At 38.6% G+C, this 24,456-nt stretch overlaps 2 protein-coding genes across 3 annotated transcripts; both read right to left on the bottom strand.

Annotated features, from left to right (window-relative positions):
- Positions 1–3,708: 3,708 nt before the first annotated feature.
- Positions 3,709–11,004, bottom strand: got1l1 (glutamic-oxaloacetic transaminase 1 like 1). 2 transcript variants are annotated; one of them, XM_026187819.2, is made up of 9 exons: positions 10,192–11,004; positions 8,608–8,789; positions 8,261–8,384; positions 7,053–7,097; positions 6,880–6,950; positions 6,614–6,764; positions 5,291–5,456; positions 4,967–5,109; positions 3,709–4,456 (listed from the first exon to the last, which is right to left on the bottom strand). In XM_026187819.2, the coding sequence occupies exons 1-9, from the start codon at positions 10,364–10,366 to the stop codon at positions 4,317–4,319; spliced, it is 1,197 nt and encodes a 398-aa protein (XP_026043604.1). In that variant the 5' UTR covers positions 10,367–11,004; the 3' UTR covers positions 3,709–4,316. The 2 variants fall into 2 exon arrangements, with proteins under 2 accessions (XP_026043604.1, XP_026043603.1); XM_026187818.2 differs by having other exon boundaries at positions 6,880–7,097; positions 10,192–10,996.
- Positions 11,005–13,119: 2,115 nt separating this feature from the next.
- Positions 13,120–24,035, bottom strand: adrb3a (adrenoceptor beta 3a). The gene is made up of 2 exons (XM_026187817.2): positions 21,965–24,035; positions 13,120–14,182 (listed from the first exon to the last, which is right to left on the bottom strand). The coding sequence occupies exons 1-2, from the start codon at positions 23,257–23,259 to the stop codon at positions 14,155–14,157; spliced, it is 1,323 nt and encodes a 440-aa protein (XP_026043602.1). The 5' UTR covers positions 23,260–24,035; the 3' UTR covers positions 13,120–14,154.
- Between the last annotated feature and the right edge of the window lie 421 nt (positions 24,036–24,456).

The following is a 24,456-nucleotide window of genomic DNA, read 5'->3' on the forward strand; positions in this document are numbered from 1 at the left end:
AGTTAGTTGGATAAAAGCCATGTGTTTTCCTAAAAAAAGAGAAAAGAAAGAAAGAAAAAAAGACATGTTTTTCATAACCAAAGAAGAAAATACCACTCATTTCTAAGTGGAAATGTTTCTTAATTGAAGAAAAAGGAGATGCTTAAAAAAAAATCGAACCATGCCAGGTAGAGGACCCGAATGATCCAACATAAACACAGACACAATACAGAAAAATTCTCTTACCTGTAGCATTGAGAAAAGTAGTTGATATTTTACATTTCAATTTCACAAATGACAACAGCGCTTCTCAGAACACGATGTTAGTTGGATAAAAGCTCCTCATTTGTCTAATCTTATCTTTCTTGTTAGCAGTCGGATATCAATTCAGTTCTTAATCGCGCAGTCGTGTCCTGAGAGCAGTGGCCAAACAACCTTCAAGGTTGTTTATGGAAATATGGTGCACAATGGTACATCAGAACCTATTGAGTGAAGTGCAGATGCTTGTCACAGCAGTCAGGGTTGTTCAGCCTTGGTGAATAATAAAGGCAGCTGAAATCTGCTGAGTCTACAGCATGTTTATCAGCACAATTCAGAGTATTTTGTCTGAATGATGTTCACAGTAGCTGCAGTGAATTCACGAAGCAGGAGTGCTTTCAGTAAATATGAAAGGTTAACCGTTAATCCACAAGCTCTCAATTAAGCCCTGCTGAGTGACTGGTGATCATATTATAGAACATAGTGTTGTTACTTACAGCATAAATTAAGCCACAGTAAAACATTGTACCATGTATGTTATAAAAACTAGAGTTTATAGATAAGTTAAAAGACCTTAAAAGAGATCTTAATTGTCCTTTATTAAAAAAAAAGTAACCAAAAATGTATGTTTGGGTGAAAAAAAGTGCTACAACAATTCAACTGTAAGTCACATATGATACCAAAATGATGGTCTTACAGCATAAGAATTACTTAATTGATTAGAATTATAGAGGCACTTTAATGTTATGGGGAAAACACTTCTGTGCTAACACAATAATAATTTCATTTTTAAGGATATGATAACATAATGAATGCCCATCTTGAAAAATTAGGTCTAAGGATGTGACATTATGACAGTTCGGGGATTTAGTGGGATATAGACTCGCACCACTACACATGCTTGAAGTTCATAAATAGATAAATATTCATAATTACCATTATGTTTAGTACCACTGTTGATACTGACAACTATAATGTAGCGAATGTTGCCAGACCATCTAGAATTTATTGTCTAGGGACTAAGTCTACATTGGAATTTGGGATCCTGGACAGATAAAAGTACAATCTCCAGTTATTTGTAAATAAAAAATGCCCTGGGGGAGAAGAAAAAAGGAAGAAGGAGAAAACAAAGTTGGTAAAACAGGGAGGGGGGTGTCAGGAAAGTTTCAAGCTGACTTAATTATTCACAAGGGGTCAAGCCTGCAGGTTGTTGTATGTTGCTGCGTGTTTGATTTGGCAGATTTACTTTATATCAGATGATCTTCCTGACACAGACCTGAAGGGAATTATGTGTCACCCAAGGCTTCAACTGGAGATCTTTCACTTTATGATTTTTGATTTTTAAACCCTAGCTCCAGCTCCCATGTTGCAGTATGATAAATATTTGTAAAATATCCCACCTTTTTATGCAGATGATACGCAGTAATATTTTCCTCTGATGATCAAAACCCCTGTTCACAAATTAATAAGCAGCATTGATTGACTGCTGGATATCTAGAAGCCTTTTAGAACTGGACAGAGACAAGGACATAGTCCAAAAAGTCTGCAAAAGTAAATTTGTTCATACTTACTATTCCTTCATCTGAAAACAGTGGATAAGGCAGGAAACCTGGCATTTTGTTTGACAAATTAATAAAGTCAACAAGCAAAGTAATCCTGTCCTTAGACAGCACAGCTTCTCATCTGCAATGAATATATGTATCCATCCTTCACATTATTGCCATCTTGTGGCCATGCTGTCGCTGAAAGCTGTGCTTGTTTCAATCTCACAGAAAACTGCAGCTATTTTGAGGGCGTGGCCATGTGCTGTTAACTAGTGGTGTGGGATACTGCATATTTTGGTATCGATCCGATACCAAGTAAATACGAGTCAGTGTCGCTGATACCGATACTTTTCAATAAACAAGCTGGATGCGTCATTGAACTGCTAAATCTCAATTAATTTTCATGACCTTAAGTGTTTTTGTGATGTTTCCTTTTTCAATATTAGCATTATTATTACTATGGCTGGCAGCGGGAGAGCTGCAGCCGTTGAATGTGGTGTTACAGCAACTGTGTGACTATTGTAAGAATAAATGATGCTGCGATGCATGAAAATGCCATCGGGTCTGCCGTGGTGGTTTACAGTTATCAATTTTTTATTTATTTATTTTTTAGAAAAATCTTTTTTAAAAAACCCCAGTAAACTAATTAAAACAAACAAGTACTGTTGAGAAACCATAATACAAAAGTTATAATTAAAATTCTCAACAGCAAAAACAACTGGTGAAAATATAATTGATATGTAAACAACTTAACAACCCCCAAAGTGTCTAAATCACGTCAGGTGACGGCATAACATCTAAACACGGGGGGGAGTGTGCCTAAACTGCAGGTATATGAATGTAAACTAATGGGAGATCAGCATGTGAGGCAAGCTGCTGCCAGTCTGCTTTGACTGCTCTGGGATCAGTTACAATCTACGCTTCATACAGAAACACAGCTAGCATTAGCAAGTAAAACATCTTCAGTGATTCAGCATCGTTAGCTCTTGCTAACCACCTTGGCCAACAACAACTAACAATTTCTTTAGTACATTAGCACAGAAACCATGATGGGGAGAACAGCTCGGATCCTTTTCGGTCTAATAAAACTGATTAAAACAGTACATCTGTAACTTGCTCAGTGTCTATAATCCAATTAGACCTCTCAGGTCATCAGATGCACATCTTTTAACTATCCCAGAATTAGATCTCAGTGTGCTGAGGATGCTTAAAGTTGCTGTGTTCCTGTTCTTTGGAACGAGCTGTCTGCTGATCTGAGGTCAATGACAACCGTCTCACAGGTCTGTGTGTCAGCATTGATTTGTATTTCTCTGTAACATTTTATTATTATTGCCTTTACGTCATTGTAGACCTACGCAGGTTTTTAAGTGTACATGTAAAAACCTTTTAAACGTACATAAATAAAAGTGACACTGACATTGACGCTACACTATGGAGCCACTACTAAACAAAAAAAAAACATAATGATGACAAAAATGATCACCAGATTTTGTGTGATCTATTCTGTGGATTCACCCATTCAAGCACAGAAACATACAAAACCTGCTCAAACTAACGATACCTACACTGTATAATGGGGTTGTGTAAATTTTACCTCTTGGCCACATGTGATATGTACGCCTCAAATGGTGATGATGAGTTTCTGAGTGACTTAATTTATCAAAGAGTGCATTTTATCAAAAGTAAATCGATATATTTCATATTACCTGACTTATGATAATTGTAAAACTATGTTGGTTCTGTGCACCAGTGTATTCACATTTACCTTTGTCATGCAACTATTAAGTAAGTAAGTAAGTAAGTAAGGCAATATTAGCCAAATTGTATGAGCTTGAGCTCCTAATATGTGTGAGAACAATTTTTTAAAGCCAAAAATCACAAATTATGATGGGGCACCATTAGGGTCCAAGGTTAGCAGTACATTGACTTTGAGGGTTAACAAAAATTTTATTTATCAATAACATTAGGTAAACACTTCATATCCAGACACTTTCATAATCATGTTCAGTTGAGAAGGCTATAAATCTAATATTTTTTCATTAAAGATGAACTGCTGCCAGCTGTCAGCTAGTAATTATGATTGAACTAAAGGCAAAAAGCTACCCTAGAAGTTCAAAACACACAAAGTCTGTCTAGCAGCTCTCGGTGACTAACTCTTTTTTATTTGTTTATGAATCTATTTTTTACTGAGGTGTAGAAACAATTTCTGCAAACATCTTCCATAAAAAGGAAAAAAAGTAATTTGTTTTCTACACTACCTTCTGTTCACATTCCGTATATGTAAAGTGAGAATATATAAATATACACCTCAATCAACTCTTAATGTAAACAGACTGAACAGGAAAATCACTCCACAGCTTCCAGCAGATCTCCTGATATGGCTGACCCAACAGAGCACTGGAAACATAAACATCCCTTTTTTAAGTAACATCATAATTACACTTAACTTAAAAAGGAACATTTTAATGAAACACTTGAAAGGTCCAAACTCATTGTGAAGCCCACAGAATTTGGATGCTGATAAAAGCTGCGTGGTCAGAGTGAAGAGGTCAGAGCCAAATGGATGGACTCGGCTATATAGTCCAGGTTGCGGCAGTTGATTGCGCTCACGTTTAGACATCCGCCGGGAAGCAGGTACACCCGTCTCCTGTTTGACAGAAATTCTACTTGCTCACCTAAAAAGGCCAAAAAACAGTCACAAAAAAGCAAAATCATGAAAGCTCATCAGTGTATCAACCTATGTTATTGTCATGTGAAGAAAAGCTCTGTTTAAAACATGAATGCTACATAAAATATATCTTCAGCAGTTAAGTTTTCAAGTTATATTTTTTGAACCAAACTAAAATCACAAACAGCAATTCAATGTAGACTGATCAGGGTTATGGCCTTCGTATAAGCCATATGTGTGCATAATGTGTGCGATTGAATAAGTGCATCAGACACTGATAAACTTTATGAATACATTAAAAAATTGTATTGCAAATGCCAATTAGCTGTTTCAAAGGATCTTCCAGAGAATCGCGGCAAAGCAAGAGCTGAGAAAACTAATTATGAACATCAGACAGCATTTATGTTGTCCTTGTTCGAGGCTGATGCAGTGAATCATTTGTCCTTCTAGATTGTGAGAAACATAATTCTAAAAAAAAATTGAGAGGAGGGCTGAAACAGTGCTTTTCAGTTTTTACCATTTAACCCTGTGCAGCAAAAGAGTCCACCTTGTTGAGTCAGATGGTCCCAGCGACCAGGAGTTCCCAAAAGCCTCAGCTTCTCTCTTAAAATGGCTCTGATCAGCATACACCTTTCAACAATGTGCTTAACCTCTCCCTGCCTGGGGAACACAGTGAGAAAAATATATATATAATTCAATATCTGCACTATGAAAAATGAGGGTGGAAAGGGGCGTGTATGCATAACATCAAGAGACATACAACACATGTACTGATAAAACAGCAACAGCTAATGTCCGGGCCAAATTCTTCAAATGCCAGATCATTTGCAGCATGTCTCACCACTCAACAAGATGGGCTGAGTTACTGAGCACTGTGGTGACAACATGTGCTCCTCCTACGGATGGCCTGGCCCACAGTGATCTCACTATTTTGTCAGCCTGAGACTGCACGGGCAGCAGGACGGAGTTCTGCTTTAAGACGCACAGGAGGTGTCCAACAGCTTCACCTGGTGAAGGAAACAATATGAGCTCAACGTGAAGAAATCTACAGAATGTCCCAGCAGCAGTGAAGTAACGTTATGCTCTGCTGAAAAGAAATGCTTTGCATCAGTATACACCGCAAGCCTGTCAGGTTTTTCCATTTTTTCTGGTAAATATTCACTGGGTCACAAATGAAAGATTGCAAAGATGCTTTTGGATGCACATGAAGCAGGTTTAGTTGCCACTTTTTTGATTCTTTCTAACTTGTGTTTAAAAGATGAGCGCAGAAAAACAGCACATTTCATTTTCGACATTTCATCCCAGAGCCAATTACGAAGATCAGAGGAGCCCTTTCTAAAAACATGAACTCCCCTGGAAACATGATTTGCAAAAGACTCTAATGAGGACATATGCATTTTTATTTTTCACAGGTACTTTCAGCTGCTCCCTTATTTCCCAAGGGGTCGCCGCAGCAGATGGATCTGCAAGTTTGATTTAGCACAGATTTGAAACCGGATGCAACCCTTCCATTTATCTGAGCGTGGGACCGGCACAAGGAGTACACTAGCTTGTGACCCCCTGCGGCTGTTTTGTTTTTCTCCTCCCTCCTTCACATGTAAGCAAATGTGTTAACCTCTGCATTTTTATGTTTTAGTCAAATTATATTAAAACCAGAAATAAAGTTTAATGTTGCAAACAAGCGCCAACTCTCTCCAAGTGTGAAGGCTGCAAGTCCAACAACAGCAATTTTTTCCCTTTTTTGTTTCTTATTTATTTATATTCTTACTCACTTCTTCAACTCACACAACACGGAGAGGGTGCTCTTCTGACAGGTTAGGTGAAGAAAAAGTCAGGGAATGCAGCAACAATCCACAGTCCCTGGAGCACACTGGATAAATTTGATCTCATGCACTCAGCATAGTAAAGCTTGGCCTTTAAATATTTTTCCTCTCTATGGCTACTGAAGTCTGCCTTTTTCTGATGACGATTATGGTTCAAAGATAAGTAAAGAGGTGCTCTTGTCAATTACCTTGAGTCGGTTCATTCAGAAAAGAAAGAGTTCAAACTGACTTGTATCAGCTCCAGGCAGCGCAGTTGTTTTCTCACCGCAGAGTGCAGTGTTCGTTTGTGCAATAAGCACATTTTGATAGGTGTGGCCCCTTCAGTGCACATACGTTCTCACCATATAGTCCAAAGCAATGGGAAAATGACTGAGCGCAGAGAAGCTCCATTCCCAGCGATGCACAGTGCTGCACAGGCCAAGCATCACGCTCCATGTCTCCACAGCAGAGTGCCTGTGTAGGCAGCAAGAGGAAGGGGAAAAGTCTACGGCTCTGTTGAAAAACAGTGCCAGGAGAGCAAATTAAATTAAGTATGAGTGAAAAGCTGCTTGTCTGATAAAAATAATTTCAGCTTCTGTCGGAGAGCATAAATGCACAAGTTAGTTACCGTAATGAGCCGTGTAATCACAGCCCATTGACTCTGAGAGAGGTCTGCTCCGGTCGGGTAGTGGGCAGACGCTGACAGAACAACAACACTGTGCTCAGGAGCACTCTCCAAATCCTCCAGAAGCCTCTCCAAACAAATGCCCCGCTGCTTGTCATCCCAGTAATAATACTCACGGATCTCTTGGATCCCTGCTGCCTGGAAGATACCAGCCAATGAGTCTGCAGGGAGGATCAAGACAAAACATTATACTGGCTTATTAGATATAAAAGCAGTACCAACCCCTAAAGATCAATGACACTTTTGTCCGCAGCATGTACACTCACAAGAAAAGTATGTGAACCAGGATTTATGAATTAATTACTCAAAAAATGTGGTCTGATCTTCATCTAAGTAATAACTAGTGACCGATGGAGCCTAACTTAATCAGTGTAATACAAGGCAAGCAGTTTCATATCTTTATTAAACACAATGAGTAATCACTCACAGCTCAGACTGAAAAAAGTAAGGCTCGGTTCAGTAACTCGTGGACTCACTTATGGCAGCAAAAGTCGGGGGATTGCTGTAGAGGAATTTGGAACCAATTATCCTTACAAAAAGGTTTCAGGCCATGACACAGCCATTAAGTTGAATGAATTTTATGTCCTTTATTTATGCATCTGCTTTCAATCATTCTCCTGTAAAATTTGACCAGATTCCATTAAAGCTTACATTTTCAATTCTACTTCTGTGACAAAATTACACGGAAAATAATCAAATAACTTAAAAGTCAGCATTTTGGGAAGAAGTGTTTTATGAGTCTATGCTTAACGGCTGGGATGAGGTTTTGGTGTTGGAGTGTTCCTCCAAAGACAGCATATTTTGGCTCATCTGTCCATTGAACATTGTCGCAAGTGTTGTGGATCATCTTAGATGACTGTGGTTTTATGTTACCACCATTATTATTCACTATTTTTCTTATTTTTCACAATTAAATAAAGATATAAGTCACAGAGCTCCATGCGGGCATTTTTCTATGACAGATATTTATCTAATGATGTGGAATCCTTGACATTTTGTCTCCTTTATGTATTCATTTTCAAAATCTTGTGTTGCTATGGAAACAGCGCTGATTGTTTACAAGACATACTCTTTTGTAATTATTGGTGTGTGTGTGTGTGTGTATATATATATATATATATATATATATATATATATATATATATATATATATATATATATAAAGCCCTACACCCCGGCCCAGAAGAAGATACATAAGATTTGTTTTGAACTGTGTATTATGCAAGGCAACTTTAGAAGAGTCCAAAAATACAATTATGTAACTGGAAATGGGCATAATTGTTCCACTTTAAATGTTGTTCAGTAGAAGCGGTTTTTTATTTACCATCACAGGGGGAAGAGAGGTAAACCGGGCCACACCAGTCAGCACTGAGATCGTACCAGCACCTCAAGAGTTCAGCTCCAAGACGAACAGCAGCAGTAAAACCAGGAGTTTGGACACCTAACACCTGCAGCGAAAGCCAGGAAATACCAGCAGCAGAGTTTTTTGATATAAATGATGTTTGCTTGCTGATCTTCTATTGATTTATTCTGCAGTTACTTATAGTAACTGCAAATAACGTCTTTCCGAGTAATGCTCGGTGCTGACTGACTGCATGATCAGTCCTAGTTTTTGTTTTGTGCAAAACGAGGTTCAAATGAGTTGAGCTGTCTGTGTGTAGCTGACATTACCTGGTTCTCCACTATAGCCCTAGAATGCTTCCCAAGGGCAACTTCTGTGGCTTTCCTGGTGAATTCTCTCAGTCCAAGAGAAGAGGGATACTCAGGATGAAGAGTGGGATCAGTGCTCAACTGCTGCTTTATTTTTCCAACCAGACGCAATTCAAAGGGTTTTCCCTCCTCGCTGTAATACTCTGCAAAAACATGTATTGCAAAGAGCAGAATATATTTAATCTGACACAAAAATACAACGCACCCTCAGAGCCGAAAAACTGAAATTAAAATCCCTTTAATAATTGTGTTGCCTTCTAACAAGTGGCAACAAAGAGTTAAAATGTTTAAACAAGTGCAGTAGTATCTTAAGGTACAGATCATTTACTTGCAACATGCTCACGTAATTGTGGCCTTAGCAGCTATTGCACTGTATGCGTCAGCAAAGGCTGAGAAAATGAGGTACAAAGCGAGGCAAGAACTGAGTTTCTAGCAGCTATTTCAAGAAGGCTCACGCAGAGCTTCAGCTGCTCTCTATTAGGCTCAAAGTAGCTGATTAAAGTGGGAGAAAATGCAACCTCCAGGCTTTAAAAAGCCCCTTCAAACACCCACTGGTACAATCTCATGAATGCTTCCTGTTTTTAGCATTGACACAAAATATAAATGTTAAAGGCCATGACTGGCAATTAATGATTTTACTGAAAATCTTAATGTACTGCTCACCGGGCTTTCTATAAAGATATGAGTATACAGTGTCTGATGCACTGAATATCTTCTTCGGTGTATCTTATTACATTGAATAAGATACTGACTGGTGACTGGCGAACCAGTCCTCTGCTCAGATTAGAATCTGCGGAGGCTACACGGTGTATATAGCAGTATTTTTCTTTCTGCTCACATATTGCCTGCCATAATGCGGCTCACGTATTTCCAGCTACATTGCAGAACTGTGGAGGCACATTACATTATATGTGCAATAAAGCAAGCCTGTAACAAAAAACAAAACAAAAACAACAAAAATAATAATAATAAAAGCACCTATATTAGCATATGTTGTCTGTGTTAAATTATAACAGATGTACTTCACTAAATTCACATTTAAAAATCAAACTGCACTTTGTGGATAAAAGTTAAGTTTATTTATTTAAAAAGTAAGTATAAGTAAGTAAATATGTCATACAATGTCTGCATCTTTGATCTTCACATCTGTCGATAGCTGTTGTCTATATTAATGTAAGTTTGCTAAGTTTGGATCTGACTCATGAGATCATCAGTGCATTTGAGTAAAGTGTACGTTTGTAGTTAATGTAGTTACCACTAGAATAGTGGTTTAAAAAAACCTGCGGTATTTTTTTTTGGGGGGGGGGGGGGGGGGGGGAGGAGAGATTACTAACTACATAGAGATGACATAAGCATTTTTTAAAATTACATTAAAATTAAATTTGAAGTTGCACAACATTGTTTCTGTTTGAGTTATATTATCTATCTATCTATCTATCTATCTATCTATCTATCTATCTATCTATCTATCTATCTATCTATCTATCTATCTATCTATCTATCTATCTATCTATCTATCTATCTATATAACGTGATAAGACTCACCTCTGCCTGCCAGATCAACTTTCCTGGCCTGGGTATCTCTGGCGAAGGCGGATAACAACCTTGTTTCGGGACTCACTGGTGCGTTGAGCGTATTGGTAAACAGTGGGCATTGACCTCCTGGGTCTCCATTTTGGCTGACCCCTTTTTCATCAGGGCTGCTGCCGGGTCGGCTCATCTCGGAGGCGGTCAGACAACTCAGACCGGCGGGAGCTGCGAACCTTTTGTTTGGGCACTGTTGCCAAGCTACAGCACATATTTGGATTCTGTGGCCCAGGCAACGGGGATGGATGAGTTTTGTCGCTCCCTAATGTGTGGCTCCGGTGAGTTTACTTTTGCCCTGACGGTAAGCCATCAAAGCCACTGGAAAAAGAAAGGATGAGCTATTATCAGTGAAGACCCAGATGCATCTTTAGCTTCTAACACCGACAACACGCTAGTCTAAAGCTCAGCTTTGTGTCCTTGTTAAGGCTTGTTTGGGAGCTTGGCCCGTAGCCGCCATAAATTAGCCCTATTGCAATACACAAAAAAAAAACAAAAAAACAACAACGAAGAAGTAAGCAAGAGGCTTGCTCATTAATTGTACAAGAGTGTTCTGTGTCGGTCATATATATCTGCAGATGAGGCTATTTCCTGCATCCATGGCTTCCACTCATCCATTTCTTATATGTTTACTCAAATGCATTCATTTGATGACATTTATCCCACTATCATTTTCACAGATCAGACTAGTCTTAATGGTGGAGTTCATGTGTAATGTGAATTCATGAGAAATTAAAGTTCCATGTGCAATTTTCCTCCTTGGAAACCAACTGAAATCCAGCGTGCAGTGTAAATCTCTTCAGGCTATTACTGTGCTCCTGCATAATACTGCTGGGAAATAGTGGTTTCCTTCCAGGCAGCGAACTAAGGAAAGAAAGCCATTTCCAGGGGATAAAGAGGTAGCAGTGAATATTGCATTAAATGAAATTGCAGAATCAAAGTAAACATCTGATGGAGGTGATAAGTGAGCCTGGCTTTGTAGTTCACTTTATGAAGCTGGAAATCACAGATAACTGCACTAGATGGCAGTAGATGGCCAAATCAGCCATCAACTCTTGTCAACTGGTTGACTTGGAGTTAAAGATGCTCTTGTCCAGCCTGTCCAGTCCTGGTTTTTATAGATTACATGACAACAACTTTCTTTTTTTTCCAGGAAAGAAATAGAAAAAGATTCCAAAAATGTAAGCTTTAGGTGGGGAATTGGATTCTGGTCTTTTCACACGGCTGTTAAATATTTTTATCCTTGCCCCGTTTTTTAAAAAACTCATTTATCTTTGTGTGGTTCTCACACAAAACACATCGGTACAGTCATTTTATCCCAGGGAATGACAACAAAAATTCTACCTTTGACTTTGTCATTTGCTGGATATTTGAGCCTCCGGGTGTTATTGTTGAAGTTGGAATATTTCTGTGAAGTCAAATTGTTTCTGAATGCCGAGTTGGCCTCTGAAGCAAAAACGAACACACAGATAAAAGAAAGAAAATGTGACAGAGAAAGACATTTAGAAAGAAAGAAAACCCGACAACACTGTTGACTCCAACTCTGGGAAAAATATCTGGATTCTTAAATCTACTCCCGTCAAGAGGCTGTTAGTGAGAAAGGAAACGACACGTTAGAAGAAGCTCGGCTTGTGCCTTGATCACGCTCCCACGTTGTCAGGAAGAGTTCACGATAGTTTATTAAATTAAAGATGCAGCAGACACAATTAGATTTAAGAAACCTTATCTGGTGACTATTGATGTCCAAGCTTAGTGTCAAAGGTTTTTATTTTGTTTTGTTTTTTCATTTATCTGAAGCAGGTTCTAAAAATATCCTGAAGAAAACTGAGCTACACGTCTCAGACACTGGCTGTGGACTTACATGTGTAATTGAGAGTGAAAGTCATTTAAACTTCCAAGCAGATCCAAGACTGCCTCAGTCACATTTAATAGTAAAAGCAGAAGAAAAAAGAGGATTTTATTGAATTCATTTTCTTATGTAGAATATTTTCCTAATCAGATGTTCCGCCTCTGTTTTTATAGTCTTTTTGTTTCCTGTACTTGTATCTTATCAAACCCTCCCAGTCGTACTTTAAGTGGTGGCTTTTCCTTGAAAACTTTAGGATTGATTTCGGTCTGATACCACTCATGGAAAACATTGGAACAGGAATCAGCTGATAGGAATGTGGCTTCAGACAGGGCCATTATTTCCATTCTGAGTTGTTGTGTGGCTTTTTTTTTCTCTCTCCGAATGATATTTTTGGTAGTCACACTGCCCGTCTGGCAGGGCTAATGTCAGTTTCGGCTTATTTTCAAATGTCTTACATTCTGCTCTTGGTTTATTTTTAAAGTCCCAAATCTTGTAAATTCCTCTCATAACACGGAGATATTGCCCGCTCAAACAGTAGCCAAAGCCAGAGATGACAGTAGTTTAGATAGTGGGAGGATTACTTAAAATAACATTTCAATAATGCATTGTTTAGATTTGTGTCTTGAGCTCACATCAACAGTAGTTTTACTTGCTCAGTGTTGTGGAACATGGAGTGAAGGTCGGGACCCTCAGGGCCTCCCAAGATAAATCCGAGGGGCCATAAGTAGATCAAAGGGTTAGGAAAAGGGGAACAAATATTCCTGTTCACAAAGCTGTTTATTTTTTCTGACTTTTTTTCCTTTTTTTTCTTGTGAAAGTACTTAAAGTACTACACTTTCACATCTACAGCATCCCAAAAAACCCCACTTCAAATGAAGCCACCTATGAAGGACAAAAATAATTAAATCCCTCTTAAGTCATTGTCTGTGACGGTTACATACAGCAAAAGTTAATAATAATAATTATTATATTGTTACAGTCATTTGTTGTTTGCTTCCAGAATGGTGAGTTTGCACACACAGCACGCATGACCAATGTTACACAGTTTTAAAATACTTTATTTTTCAATGCAACAGATGATGTTATGTAAAATCACACCACAAGGTGCCTTATGACAATGAAATAATACATAATGTGGGCAGAAGGTTTTCTGTGCGTGTGGACATTTCAGGGGACGGTGTTGGGCTTATACTGTGGCCACAAGCCAAAGAAAATAAACTAGCAGCACGGCATGTTGCATATGCTGCTGTGTTTACCTGCAGTTCGTAATACTGTACCTTGTACAAGGACATACCCACAAAAAGATTCTAGACAGCGTGATGTTTGAGGCATCCAGACGTAAGGTTCTGTCATCCATTATTCGTAGCCATGGCACAACTTAACATAGACATGGGCTTTTAAATCCCAGTTTCACTGTTGTGTGCATACAGACTCAAAATAGAAACATTAAGACTTTAAACCGAGACAAAAATGGAGTATTTCTATTCATAGTTCTTTGGTTAAGCTGATATTAAACTGAAAGGTTTTTGTAAAGAAAATGTTCCTACAGTGGAGACAGGCTTGCCAGAATGATCGCTTAGTCGAGTTTGCTACAGATTCAGTGTATCGTCATTACATAACTTACCAGATAATATACTGTACAAAAATTAGTTTATACTGACATTTTTGAAACCACAAGCCACGTGACACTGTGTCCATGTACTGGAATGCATTTCAGTGTTGATGTCAAACACTGTCAGTCTGGAGCAGAGAGCCTTTTTCCAAACAACACGTAGAGGACTCTGGGAGGTTCATCCGTGATGCCACCTAATCTCGGCTGTACGCCAACAAACAAACAACAACAACAACAACAACAACAACAAAAACAGTCACAGTGTTCCCATTCAGACCGAATCATCTGTTTCTCCACAGTCAATCCAGTCATGTCTTTGGGGCTAGCTTCATTCTGCTGTGCTTTTCAGGGTTTGGGATTGAACTTTTCTGTAGCTTTTCTTTGCTGTTTGGTCTCAGACTTTGCAGAAATCACAGTAACAGCTGGAAACGCAGTTCGCTTCAGTAGGTTGACATTTCACTCTTCATCTGTCCTGTTCCTGCAACGTGAATCTGAAAACAGATGGATATATTAGCATCCAGCGTTTCCGTGACAAAATCCATACCTATTGGTAAAATAGCATCGCATGGCATTTTGTTGTTTTAGGCTGTCTCTTAGTAATGAGAATAAAATGTCTAAATATGCCGCACCTGGGATTATGTCACTTGCATATTTTCGATTTTCATTTTGTTTGCTTTAAATAGAAGCCTTATCTGTATTGAAAAGTACCTGATATTCGAGACCAGATTACTATCGTGTCGTGAATCGCCTCATATTTTTGACTTGTGCAGCCATGTGTTATGTGACCGTGCAAACTGAGCTTTTCTCTGTGTGTTTCTGTATGACTTGTTGGTTTGTGTTGGTCTCGCCCTGCACACCATTTTAGTTTTGATCAGATAAAGAAGGACTTGGAGACAGCAGCCGCTGTTTGTTGTCTTACAGGTTATTTGTAAGTATCTCGGTGTTTTCGTGTTCATTGATATCATCGCTGCACCTCTTCCCTTTTATTTATTTTTTCTTCCTAATTACAGAAAGTTACTGCATAGTTGCCCTCATCATTCTGTCCTTTGTGAAACTTCTTTTCCCTTAAACAAGACAGGAATTCTGATGCTATCACTTCAGCTGTACATGTCTCCACAGGAAGGCATAATCTACCTTCCACTGGAAGCTGCACAGAAATACGAATGCTTATAGGGAAGAAAACAGCTACCATACAGTTTACAATGTGGTTTCATCAGAACTCCTTTCTTACATTATGTACTGCTGGAAAGTGACATCACTGTTGTCTACTTTGTGTCTTGTGGCTTCAGTGTGCGGTATTTGGATGGTTTAACCCCTTGAGCCTCAGTTGATTATTTGACACTTCTACATTTAAAAAACATCTGCACTGTAGTCGGCATCAGCTGCAAAACCGTAAAGCCAAGATAAGCAGTCTTGCGCTTTATGGATAAGAGACGCTTAGAAGAATTTTGAATGCAATAGGTCTCCTTTTTCCTTATCACCAGTCCAGATTGAACTTGAGAAACCTTCATGGTTTTTAAGCTTTTTTTTTTTTTTTCGTCTTTATGCATCTTTCCACCTGGAACCTGGTACACAGGACTCTGGGGTCAAAAGGAGTTAATGGGAAGAAACTCCAAGAATAATAGAGCCAAAGAGCTATACTTAAGTCAGTTATTTTGAATTACAAAACCACAGATATGTGTGCAGATATTGTGTAGCCTCCATTAAAGCTAAAGTAGCCTCTGCTCATCATTAGTTAGGAAAAATCCATTCATCATATCTGACGTGTGTGTTTGCCGAATCTGAAGCTGTCTTTATATAGCAGGATGCGATTCACTGTTAAATGCAAATAGAAAGTCCTTAGTTAGTTGTGCAGTTTATGACTTTCAGTTTCTACTAAATGTAACAATGACAGTTTTGTTACGGACTATTTTGTCTTGTTAAAATAGTTTTCAAAGCAGCCAAAGCAAAGAAAAGAAAATCCCTCCATCCATTCTCTCCTGCTTATCCACTTTTAGGATCACAGGGGACCAGAGCCTATCCCAGCTATCATAGGGCAAGAGGTGGGGTACAGTCTGGACAGGTCGGCAGCCTTTCACAATGGCAAACACACAGAGACAGACAACTATTCACACCTATGGGCGATTTGCAATCACCAGTTAACCTCTCTAATTCCACGTCATCGGACTGTGGGGGGGAAACCAGAGTTCTCAGAGAGAGGCACACAAACACAGGGAGAACATGCAAACTCCACACAGAAAGGCCCCAGCCAGATGGTGGATTCAAACCACCATGCTGCCCACAAGAAATCACATTTACAGTAACTATCTTTTTTTTTTTTTTTAAATCATATATGTATCTATCCTGGGTTTTTGTTTGTTTGTTTTAAATGGATAAATACAAAGACTGAATCATGTAGTAAAATTAAATACAGCTAACGCAAGTTTCAACTGGTCACACTGGGATTCATTCTGACAAAGAGATACACAAGCACGCATTAAAGACGCAATAATGTATTTAAAATATAGATCTATCTGTGCAGCCATTATAGTACATGTCAGCCAAGCAGTTTCACTAACCTTGGGCACAATAAGCAGAAATAAATATACAGTGGAGAGTATCTCTCTCTCTCTCTCTCTCTCTCCATATATATATATATATATATATATATATATATATATATATATATATACACACATACATATATATACACACACACACACACACACACACACACACACACACACATATATATATATATATATATATATATATATATATATATATATATATATATATATATATATATATATATATATATGTATGTATGTATATGTTTGTGTGTGTATATATGTTGTCAAGTATCCCAGATGCCTCCATTTAAAGATCATATTGCAGTGTTATTGTTTGTGATATCAGCCAGGGTATTGGAGATTTCCCACAGGTCAGTACCACCATGTTTTGTGTTTCCCTACTCCATGCTTCATGCTCTCTTAGGCCTGAGCTTACTCTAAGCTATCTAAATGCATATTATGGAACAGACCCAATTAGCAAAGCGCAGGGAGGCCTTTGCATTACAGGGTTCACGGCACTGAAAACAAAACCAAGCATTTGTGCATGTTGCTCCCGAAGCACCTTCAAAACTCTAAGTGGCTTCAACACGTTCCACTGCAGTCTGTCAATGTGCAACACCATTTTTAGGCCATTGTAATGTCACATGACACTTGAGTCACCACACATTGGCTGCCCAGAGAGGTAAAAAGCTTGTTTCTAACAGGCTGCAGAGTATGTTGCATTAAGCCTCACGCTTCGACACGCTTAACTAGTAAACACAACACAGCCGAAATATGTGTTTACACAGTTTTTAAATTGTCTACAATTACCGTGTACTATATTTTACACTAACAACACGTCCATTAATAAAAATCGGGCGCTCTTGGAGAATACAGCATACATGTGTGGGTAATTATATGTACATTTTTAGCTGGCATAACGATACAGTTTGTTCTAGTAAGACACACTCAGTCACTTATAGTAGGAACCTGAAATGTCAGACGTATATACAAAATGTCCTTTTAGATTTGCTAAACTCTAAGTTGTTAACTTTTATATGTCAGAGATATTTACAAGATCCTGTGGAGCTTCTTGTATGGACTTCAGTAAGCTGGCGTTAGTACTGGAAATGGAATTCGTCATCTATGTTCGTCATTGTTGTTCTTTTGAAGGTTCACAAGTTAAAAATATGAGCATATATTCAAATATGCACTGCATAGGTGTAAGCACTGCCGGTACTTAAATACTGCCATTAAACTCAGTGCAGTCATCTTTTTAGTTGACTTGCTCTACTCCCCATGTTGCCTACATGCTTGTTTCGTTTAATATGCACTTGAGTTTGCTGATTGCGGATAGTTCCTCTCAGCTTAGTGCTAAGGCTTGTGGGACTGTTAATCTTTAATTTCACATCACTCAGCTGTGTTATGACTGTTAGGACTTTGATTGCTGTGTATGTTTGATGTGGTTTCTGATGTTTGCATACCCACTCAGAACATTGTTAAGCTTTAGCTAGGAGATGGGCCGTCGTGACCTAGACTCTTAGTGATTAATGACTTCCGCTCGGCGTTCATGTTGAGGGGCAGTTACTATCAAAGCAACACTCCACTACCTCTGCGGAGAATATGGATTTTGAAATGTGATAAAAAATGAAATTATATACAATCAGCTTTCTCTGCTATACTAAAAAAGTTCATGTGGCATATCTGTTTACATAAGATCAGGTGTTACATCAGGTGTACTACTTGATTTAAGTGTTGTACACTTGTAATATTATCCTAACTTGTGATTAAGTTCCTACAGAAATGAGTTTGAACACTTTCAGTTTCCTACATTTTAAGTGTACTATATTTTTAATGTTATGAAATTTGTGTATTAATTTTACTTTTCTTGCATCACTTTATTTCATATTTAACCTGATGCAGTTTTATTAAATCCAATACATTTGAGACTTTAATAAAGTGGTGTCAAATATATGGCCTGGGGGGGCAGAATCGGCCCACCAAATGCTCCAATCTAGCCCACAGGACACTTTTTAAAAAAAAAAAGTAAAGGGTGTGTTTATAAACGTTTAAATAACACAAAGTTTCAGGGTTTTTTTTTACCATCTACAACAGAAATGACTATTTATGTTCTGGTGGGTAAGCAGTAAAAAGCTAAATAAATAAGATTTAAAAAATGAGGAAAATATTTGTTTTATTATCACAGAAGAGTCTCGAGAGTGAGCCCGCAGAATCTTTTCTGTAATTTTGCACGTTTATTTCTTACACCTTAAACCCAAAGAGTCATGCTGACAGATTATTTCTATTGACGACGACAGTATTTATCATGCTGTTTAAATACACTTGATTTTTTCTTATGCCAAGACATCTTAATGATGCAATGTGTAGTTAAACTTTTTTACTCGTTCCGCCCAGTTAAGGTCAAAGTGCCCCACAGTGTAAAATGAGTTCCACATCCCTCCTTTTGTACATCTCTTGAAACTTCATCTGTGTTGCCCGAGCAGCGTGGACTTTTTTAGATGGCAGCACATGGTTGTGTGGCTTTTGTAAACCTCAGGTATATTAGACCTGCACAGCAGAGCTCTATGTTTCTGAATCAGTCTATCAGTCATCTAACAGACGCCGTAATTTCTGCTCCACATACGTAAAGTATTTTAGTCCACAACCTAGTTGGCTGCTGCTCTTTGAAATCAAATGTTCCACTCTCTGTTAACTTAATTTTAATGTTCTCAGTGATGGATAAACTGTGCTAACAAACTCGCTCTGCTTGTAATACACAGCATTGCCTTTCAGATACACGAAGACTCACCTCTCGTATGCATATTAGGGCTAATGTTAAGAGAAACAAGGCAGATAAAAACAAAGGGAGACACGGAAAAACTAAACCCTTAACCCTTAGTCATGTAGCAAACATGACTAAAGGAGAGATGTTTTGAAGAGAATCCTTGCAGAAGTGGTCTCGTCATACGCCACAGCATTACGTGACAGAAGCTGATGGTTGGTCTGGATGTTGATGAGGGCATCACTGATATGCCAGCATGTATTTCTATGAAAACAAAGTAACTATTGATAATCTCTGTTCTGTGAAGTACAGCCTAGTAACCATTCGTATCAGTGGTTGGGCTTTGCTTTTTTTCCACTCTGGGTTACATCAGCTCCTGACTTAACTAACTTTGTTGTCCCAGGGTGAAAAGGAAACATGCTGCTCTACTGCTCTTTTGTATTCTTTGAAAGAGGTGGAGAAACTGACAGGGATTACTGTGTGGAGGTCCACAGTCGCTTATGATGGCGACTGAAGCAACAAATTCGGCAGTGAACAGACTGTATCTGAAACGGTTTGTCATATTCCTTCATTAAGGCGGTCTTTGAGCCTTGGACCTGTCGAAGTCATTCTTGAACGGCTGGTCTCACTTACATTTGTAATCCTGCTGAAAGCGTGCAGTGAGTCTGCTGAGCCTTCCCCTTGGGGTGATTTACTACAGAACACACCAGGCTCCTTTTATGGATGGCTTTTATATGCTGCTAAATGTCTCCTGTTTTGTAGCCCCATTGATTATGTCTGTAAAATTCCACTGAGGGGATGCCATTAAAGGGGAAGAGAAAAATAATTTATAGTGTTCAGGGTAAATATTTAAAATCAGAAGCACGGCCCTTCCATAAAAGTGGATCAGTCATGGGAATTCATATGCGGCATAGAGTTGTGCAACTTATTAAATAAAATGTATCAACATAAAGACTTTTTTTTTTCACTGTTTGATCCAATTTGAAGTCATATAAATGCACTGTAACCTGAAACACTGCATTTATAAAAAAATAAATGTACATGCAAAAGTTAATTCCATTCATGCAAGAGCTCGCAATAAAATTTAGTAATCATAAATATTGGCGACAGAAACTAAACACAGCGATGAGATATTTAACGATCATTGTAGTGCAGGTGTAATTGTAAGTGAGTTACGGCCTTTGTCTTGTCTGCCTTTAAGACGGTACGGCTCTGAAAATAACTTTATTTCAGCTGTAAATTCACTAAGAAATATTCTGAATATTCAAGTGGGTTTTTTTAAATTCTTTTGTTAAAATGATAATTGATCAGTTATTTCATAATTCAAATTCATTAAAAAATGTAATTAAATTATGTGAGAGGTATAATTCTTACATAAACACTACATAGATGATGCCATAACTTATAATTTCGCCTACTATTTTTATCTGTGAAAGACCTGGTTTCATCTCGGGGTTGTGCATTAGGGTAGTAATGAATTGAATATTGGGCTGTCCGCCTACAGTTAGAGTGTGTTAAGGAGAGCGTTCTCATTGGCTGTCACTCTTGTAAACAGTCTCTCGAGTTTTGAGGGAAGTCTTGTGCATAAGTGATAAAGATTTATCTGCTGCAGGGGTTGTTGGGCTGGGCACACTGAGGCCCACTGACAGGCACACACACTAAAATGTTCTCAAATGTACCATGCAGTTCTCCGAATCAGACCTTTGCACAACGCCCACTGAGTTTCCAAAGCCTCTTTACAAACATTTTTGGCGTAACCAAAGTATTTTGGGTTGACATTTTTTACAAATAAAAATTTACAATTATGACACTTTCTAGAAAATACTATTTTAATTAATTCAATAATTGCATTGTTTTTTAATCTCTATGACCTACAAACCTAGTAGCCACATGCGCATACTACCAGGAACTGTGCTGTGCACATCTGTTTGTTATTTTTGCCACACTGACATCAGCTGAGTTGAAAGATTGATTATAGGTAGCGTGGCGCAATAAGCAATACAGGTACAGTCCTCAAAGGTTTATTTAATCATGCATGAAAAACAAATATAAAGTTTCACTTGAATGTTTGAACTCTTACAGTAACACTTTAAGAGCCTAACAGCTGCCAATACTTCTGAAATTGTTTATTATTCTGCACTGTTATTCTCAATATATTTTACTTCTGGACTATAGCACAACGGTGTAGTAGAACATGTCTAAATATGGATTTCTGCTTTTATTACATTTCTTTCATTGTCAAACTGCAAAGAAAAAAAATCAAAAAGCATTTTGTTTGTGGTCCTGGGATTATTTTAAATGGCTTTAAACTGGGCGTATCAACCATAATACAAAAAGAAAAAAAGCGAGAAATGATTTTTAATTACAATATTGTAATTAATGTCATGAAACACAGCCTAAAGGGGAGTTTGGTAGCAAGTGATGAGTGTTTCAAACATTAAGGTATATTTTTAAAATGTCATATTTCATTAATTATAACACTGTTTTTAATGTAAGTAACTGTCACAGTTCCCAATTGCTAGAGATAAATTTTGCCTTTTCATTCAAATTAGTATGATTTTTATTTTCAAATATATATTAATTTATATATATATTAATATATATTGAATCTCTGGTTTACCTCACTGTCCTTTAAATGCAGAAAAACAGAGAACCATAAGTGTCCTCGCATAAACTAAACTGGAGTTTTATGAATAAGAGAACCTAATTCTATATTGAGGTGATTGCCCCTCTACATGACAGCATTAAATATTGCTAGGTGTTATTGTTCTTTAACCCTGACTTGAGGAGGTGGAATTCTATAAGTATTAGTATATACTTATTACTTAGTATTATATTTAAGTATTATAATATAAGTATTAGTAGTAAACTATATGCCTTTAAGTTCACATATGTGAGCTTTTACCATTGTTTTAAGAAATGACTGCTTTGTGAAGTCATAACAAGATAAATGAACTTACAACGTGGTTTCTGGCTCCGAATAGTCACTGTACTGTGTGCAGCCGTTGGACTGTGGAGGACCAGGGGAAGTCTCTTCACTTCTGCTGCTTGCCTGTGTACTGGCCAGGCTGTCACTACCCTCAGTCCTACTGGTTGAAGTCTTCTGAAAAGGGCTTGCTGTGCCTGACTCAGCTTCCCATAGAAAGCAGGGGCAGCGAGTCCGCAGTTCTTTATAAAAAGAATTGATCCACAGAGTGGACATCCATGGGCAGCCCATCAGGTTCTTGAACGCAGTGCGAAACTCTGGAGTCCTGCAGTAGATGATGGGATTGAGGCCAGAGTTGATATAACCAAGCCAGTTTAATAGTCGAAAGAGTTTTTTATCAGGAACTTCTTTGTTAAAAGAATTAATGATATTGGCGACAAAGAAAGGAAGCCAGCAAACAGTGAAGACCCCCATGATAATGCCCAAAGTCTTGAGGGCCTTGTGCTCTTTGACAAGTATTAGCCGTGACGGCCTGCGTTTGGTACTCTTGCTCCTCGCTGCACTGTTGCAGTTGCTGGACGATGACGGTGTATTGTTGAGCTGGGGGCCAACTTGTGTCTGTGATGTTGGATATTCATTTTGGAAGCGCATCCGACTCTTATCTATTTGCTGGACCTGCCGGGATGCTATTAAATAGACTTTTGCGTAAACAAATATCATTATGAGCAGTGGAATGTAAAAAGAGATTATAGAGGATATTATAGCATAGGTCTTGTTGGTCACGAAGTCACAGCATGCGGGATCTTCATAGCACTCCCTCGCCAAAACATCATTTTCGTCTCTCCATAACAAAGTCATTATTGGTACAAAGGAAATCAGGGCTGACACAACCCACACTATACAAACTATTATTCTGGCACGCCACTTACTGAGCAGAACTTTATGCCGTAGCGGTCTGGTAATGGCTATATACCGATCCACTGCTATGACACAAAGTGTCTCACAGCTCGCCGTCACACAGAGGACATCGATAGAAGTCCAAAGGTCACATAATGTTTCAGTAAGTTGCCACTTATCTGTCACCACAACAGTGGCCCCAGGAGGCACGACGAGGACCCCCATGATGAGGTCCGCACATGCTAGGGACATAATGAAGATGTTTGTCGTCGTTTGAAGCTGCGGAGTTCGTGCTATTGCAATGATGACCAGCAGGTTTCCCACCACTATGATGAGTATGATGAAGACAAGAATAACGATGATCTCTTTTCCCATGGGTGCGTATATGGCGCCTGTCGTGTTCAGTGAGGATGATGTGTTCAAATTGTTCATCTTTGCTTAGTCAGGGAACTTAGTCACAAGAGGTGGAAAGTGTTAGATTTTCACATCAAAGTCAGCACAACTGAGGGACTGTAGGAGCCTCATGCAAGCATCATACAAACGATTTTACAAAAATCTGAGGTAGTTTGTCTCACTGGACAGTGTCTTTTCTGTGCAGTTAGTGATCACATTTCACACCTTGCGAGTCTTGTTTGGCAGTGCTCAGAAGGGAGTAGCAGTGGCTCGTCATCACCTCCGAAGATGTTGTTGTTTCTGGAAGTTTGTGCAGGCAACAAAAACACGTTCTCCAGAGAAAAGATGAATCCAAACTGTCCGCGAAGCCAAAACAATACTGGTTCACACAGTTTCAGCCCTTTCATAAATCCAAGGAAAATATCAAAATATCAAGTAAAAAAATAAAAAAATAAAAAGTTTGGGAGAAGAAAAGCCAGCCTTTTCCATTTAAATACGTCCACTGGAATTAGTTTTGTCGCAGGATCATGCATGAGCCTCAGTGCCACACTTGGACTGTTTGGAGATCAAGCAAACAGTGACGCTGTTACAAGAACCACCAGAGTGCACCAGAGCAGCTGGCCGATCTTTCTTTTGCTCTCTCTCTCTCTCTCTCTCTCTCTCTCTCTCTCTCTCTCTCTCTCTCTCTCAGTGCAGGTTGCCCAAGATTGTATTGGCTGTAATCACACCCTGGCTGAAGGCAGAGGGGAGGAGTTAAAAAGTGTGCCTGTGTGTCAAAGCCATACAGGGATCTGTACCCTGATACAGCCACACACATGGGAACAATCACACACGCAGACATAAAAACGGGAGTGACAAATTAAAGGAAAAACCAGCATAGAGCATCTTAAGGTGTTGAGGCGAACCTCATGCAGCTTAAATACTTCTTGGAACCGATTTTCCAAATATCTGAAGCTCTGCTGGAGAGATGCACTCCATTCACATAAAGATATTTCCCCTCATTTGGTATTTTGATGGTAGGTTTTGGAAAGAGCTTTCTAACTTGTCAAATTTTCACTTAGTTTTAGTTTATGCTACTCAGTGAGCCTTGGTGCCCTGTGAATTGAGGGATCATCATGCTAAAAGAGATGACATAACTAACTTGAGGATAGAAGTGTTTCATCACAGCATAAAGAACAACTCTGAACAACTTTTTTGGTTTGTCAACCTAGACGAGAGTAGGACCAAACTACTCAG

This window comes from Astatotilapia calliptera, chromosome 12 (assembly GCF_964374335.1).
Source record: "Astatotilapia calliptera chromosome 12, fAstCal68.1, whole genome shotgun sequence".
Classification (NCBI taxonomy): Eukaryota; Metazoa; Chordata; class Actinopteri; order Cichliformes; family Cichlidae; genus Astatotilapia; species Astatotilapia calliptera.

Coding starts and splice junctions, on each gene's coding strand:
- got1l1 (XM_026187818.2), bottom strand. CDS start 10,366: ATGAGCCGACCCGGCAGCAGCCCTGATGAAAAAGGGGTCAGCCAAAAT. Junction 8,790..10,191: donor AGTTGATCTGGCAGGCAGAG/GTGAGTCTTATC, acceptor ATGTTTTTGCAG/AGTATTACAGCGAGGAGGGA. Junction 6,765..6,879: donor TGATTACACGGCTCATTACG/GTAACTAACTTG, acceptor GTTTTTCAACAG/AGCCGTAGACTTTTCCCCTT.
- adrb3a (XM_026187817.2), bottom strand. CDS start 23,259: ATGAACAATTTGAACACATCATCCTCACTGAACACGACAGGCGCCATA. Junction 14,183..21,964: donor TCGGAGCCAGAAACCACGTT/GTAAGTTCATTT, acceptor ATCTGTTTTCAG/ATTCACGTTGCAGGAACAGG.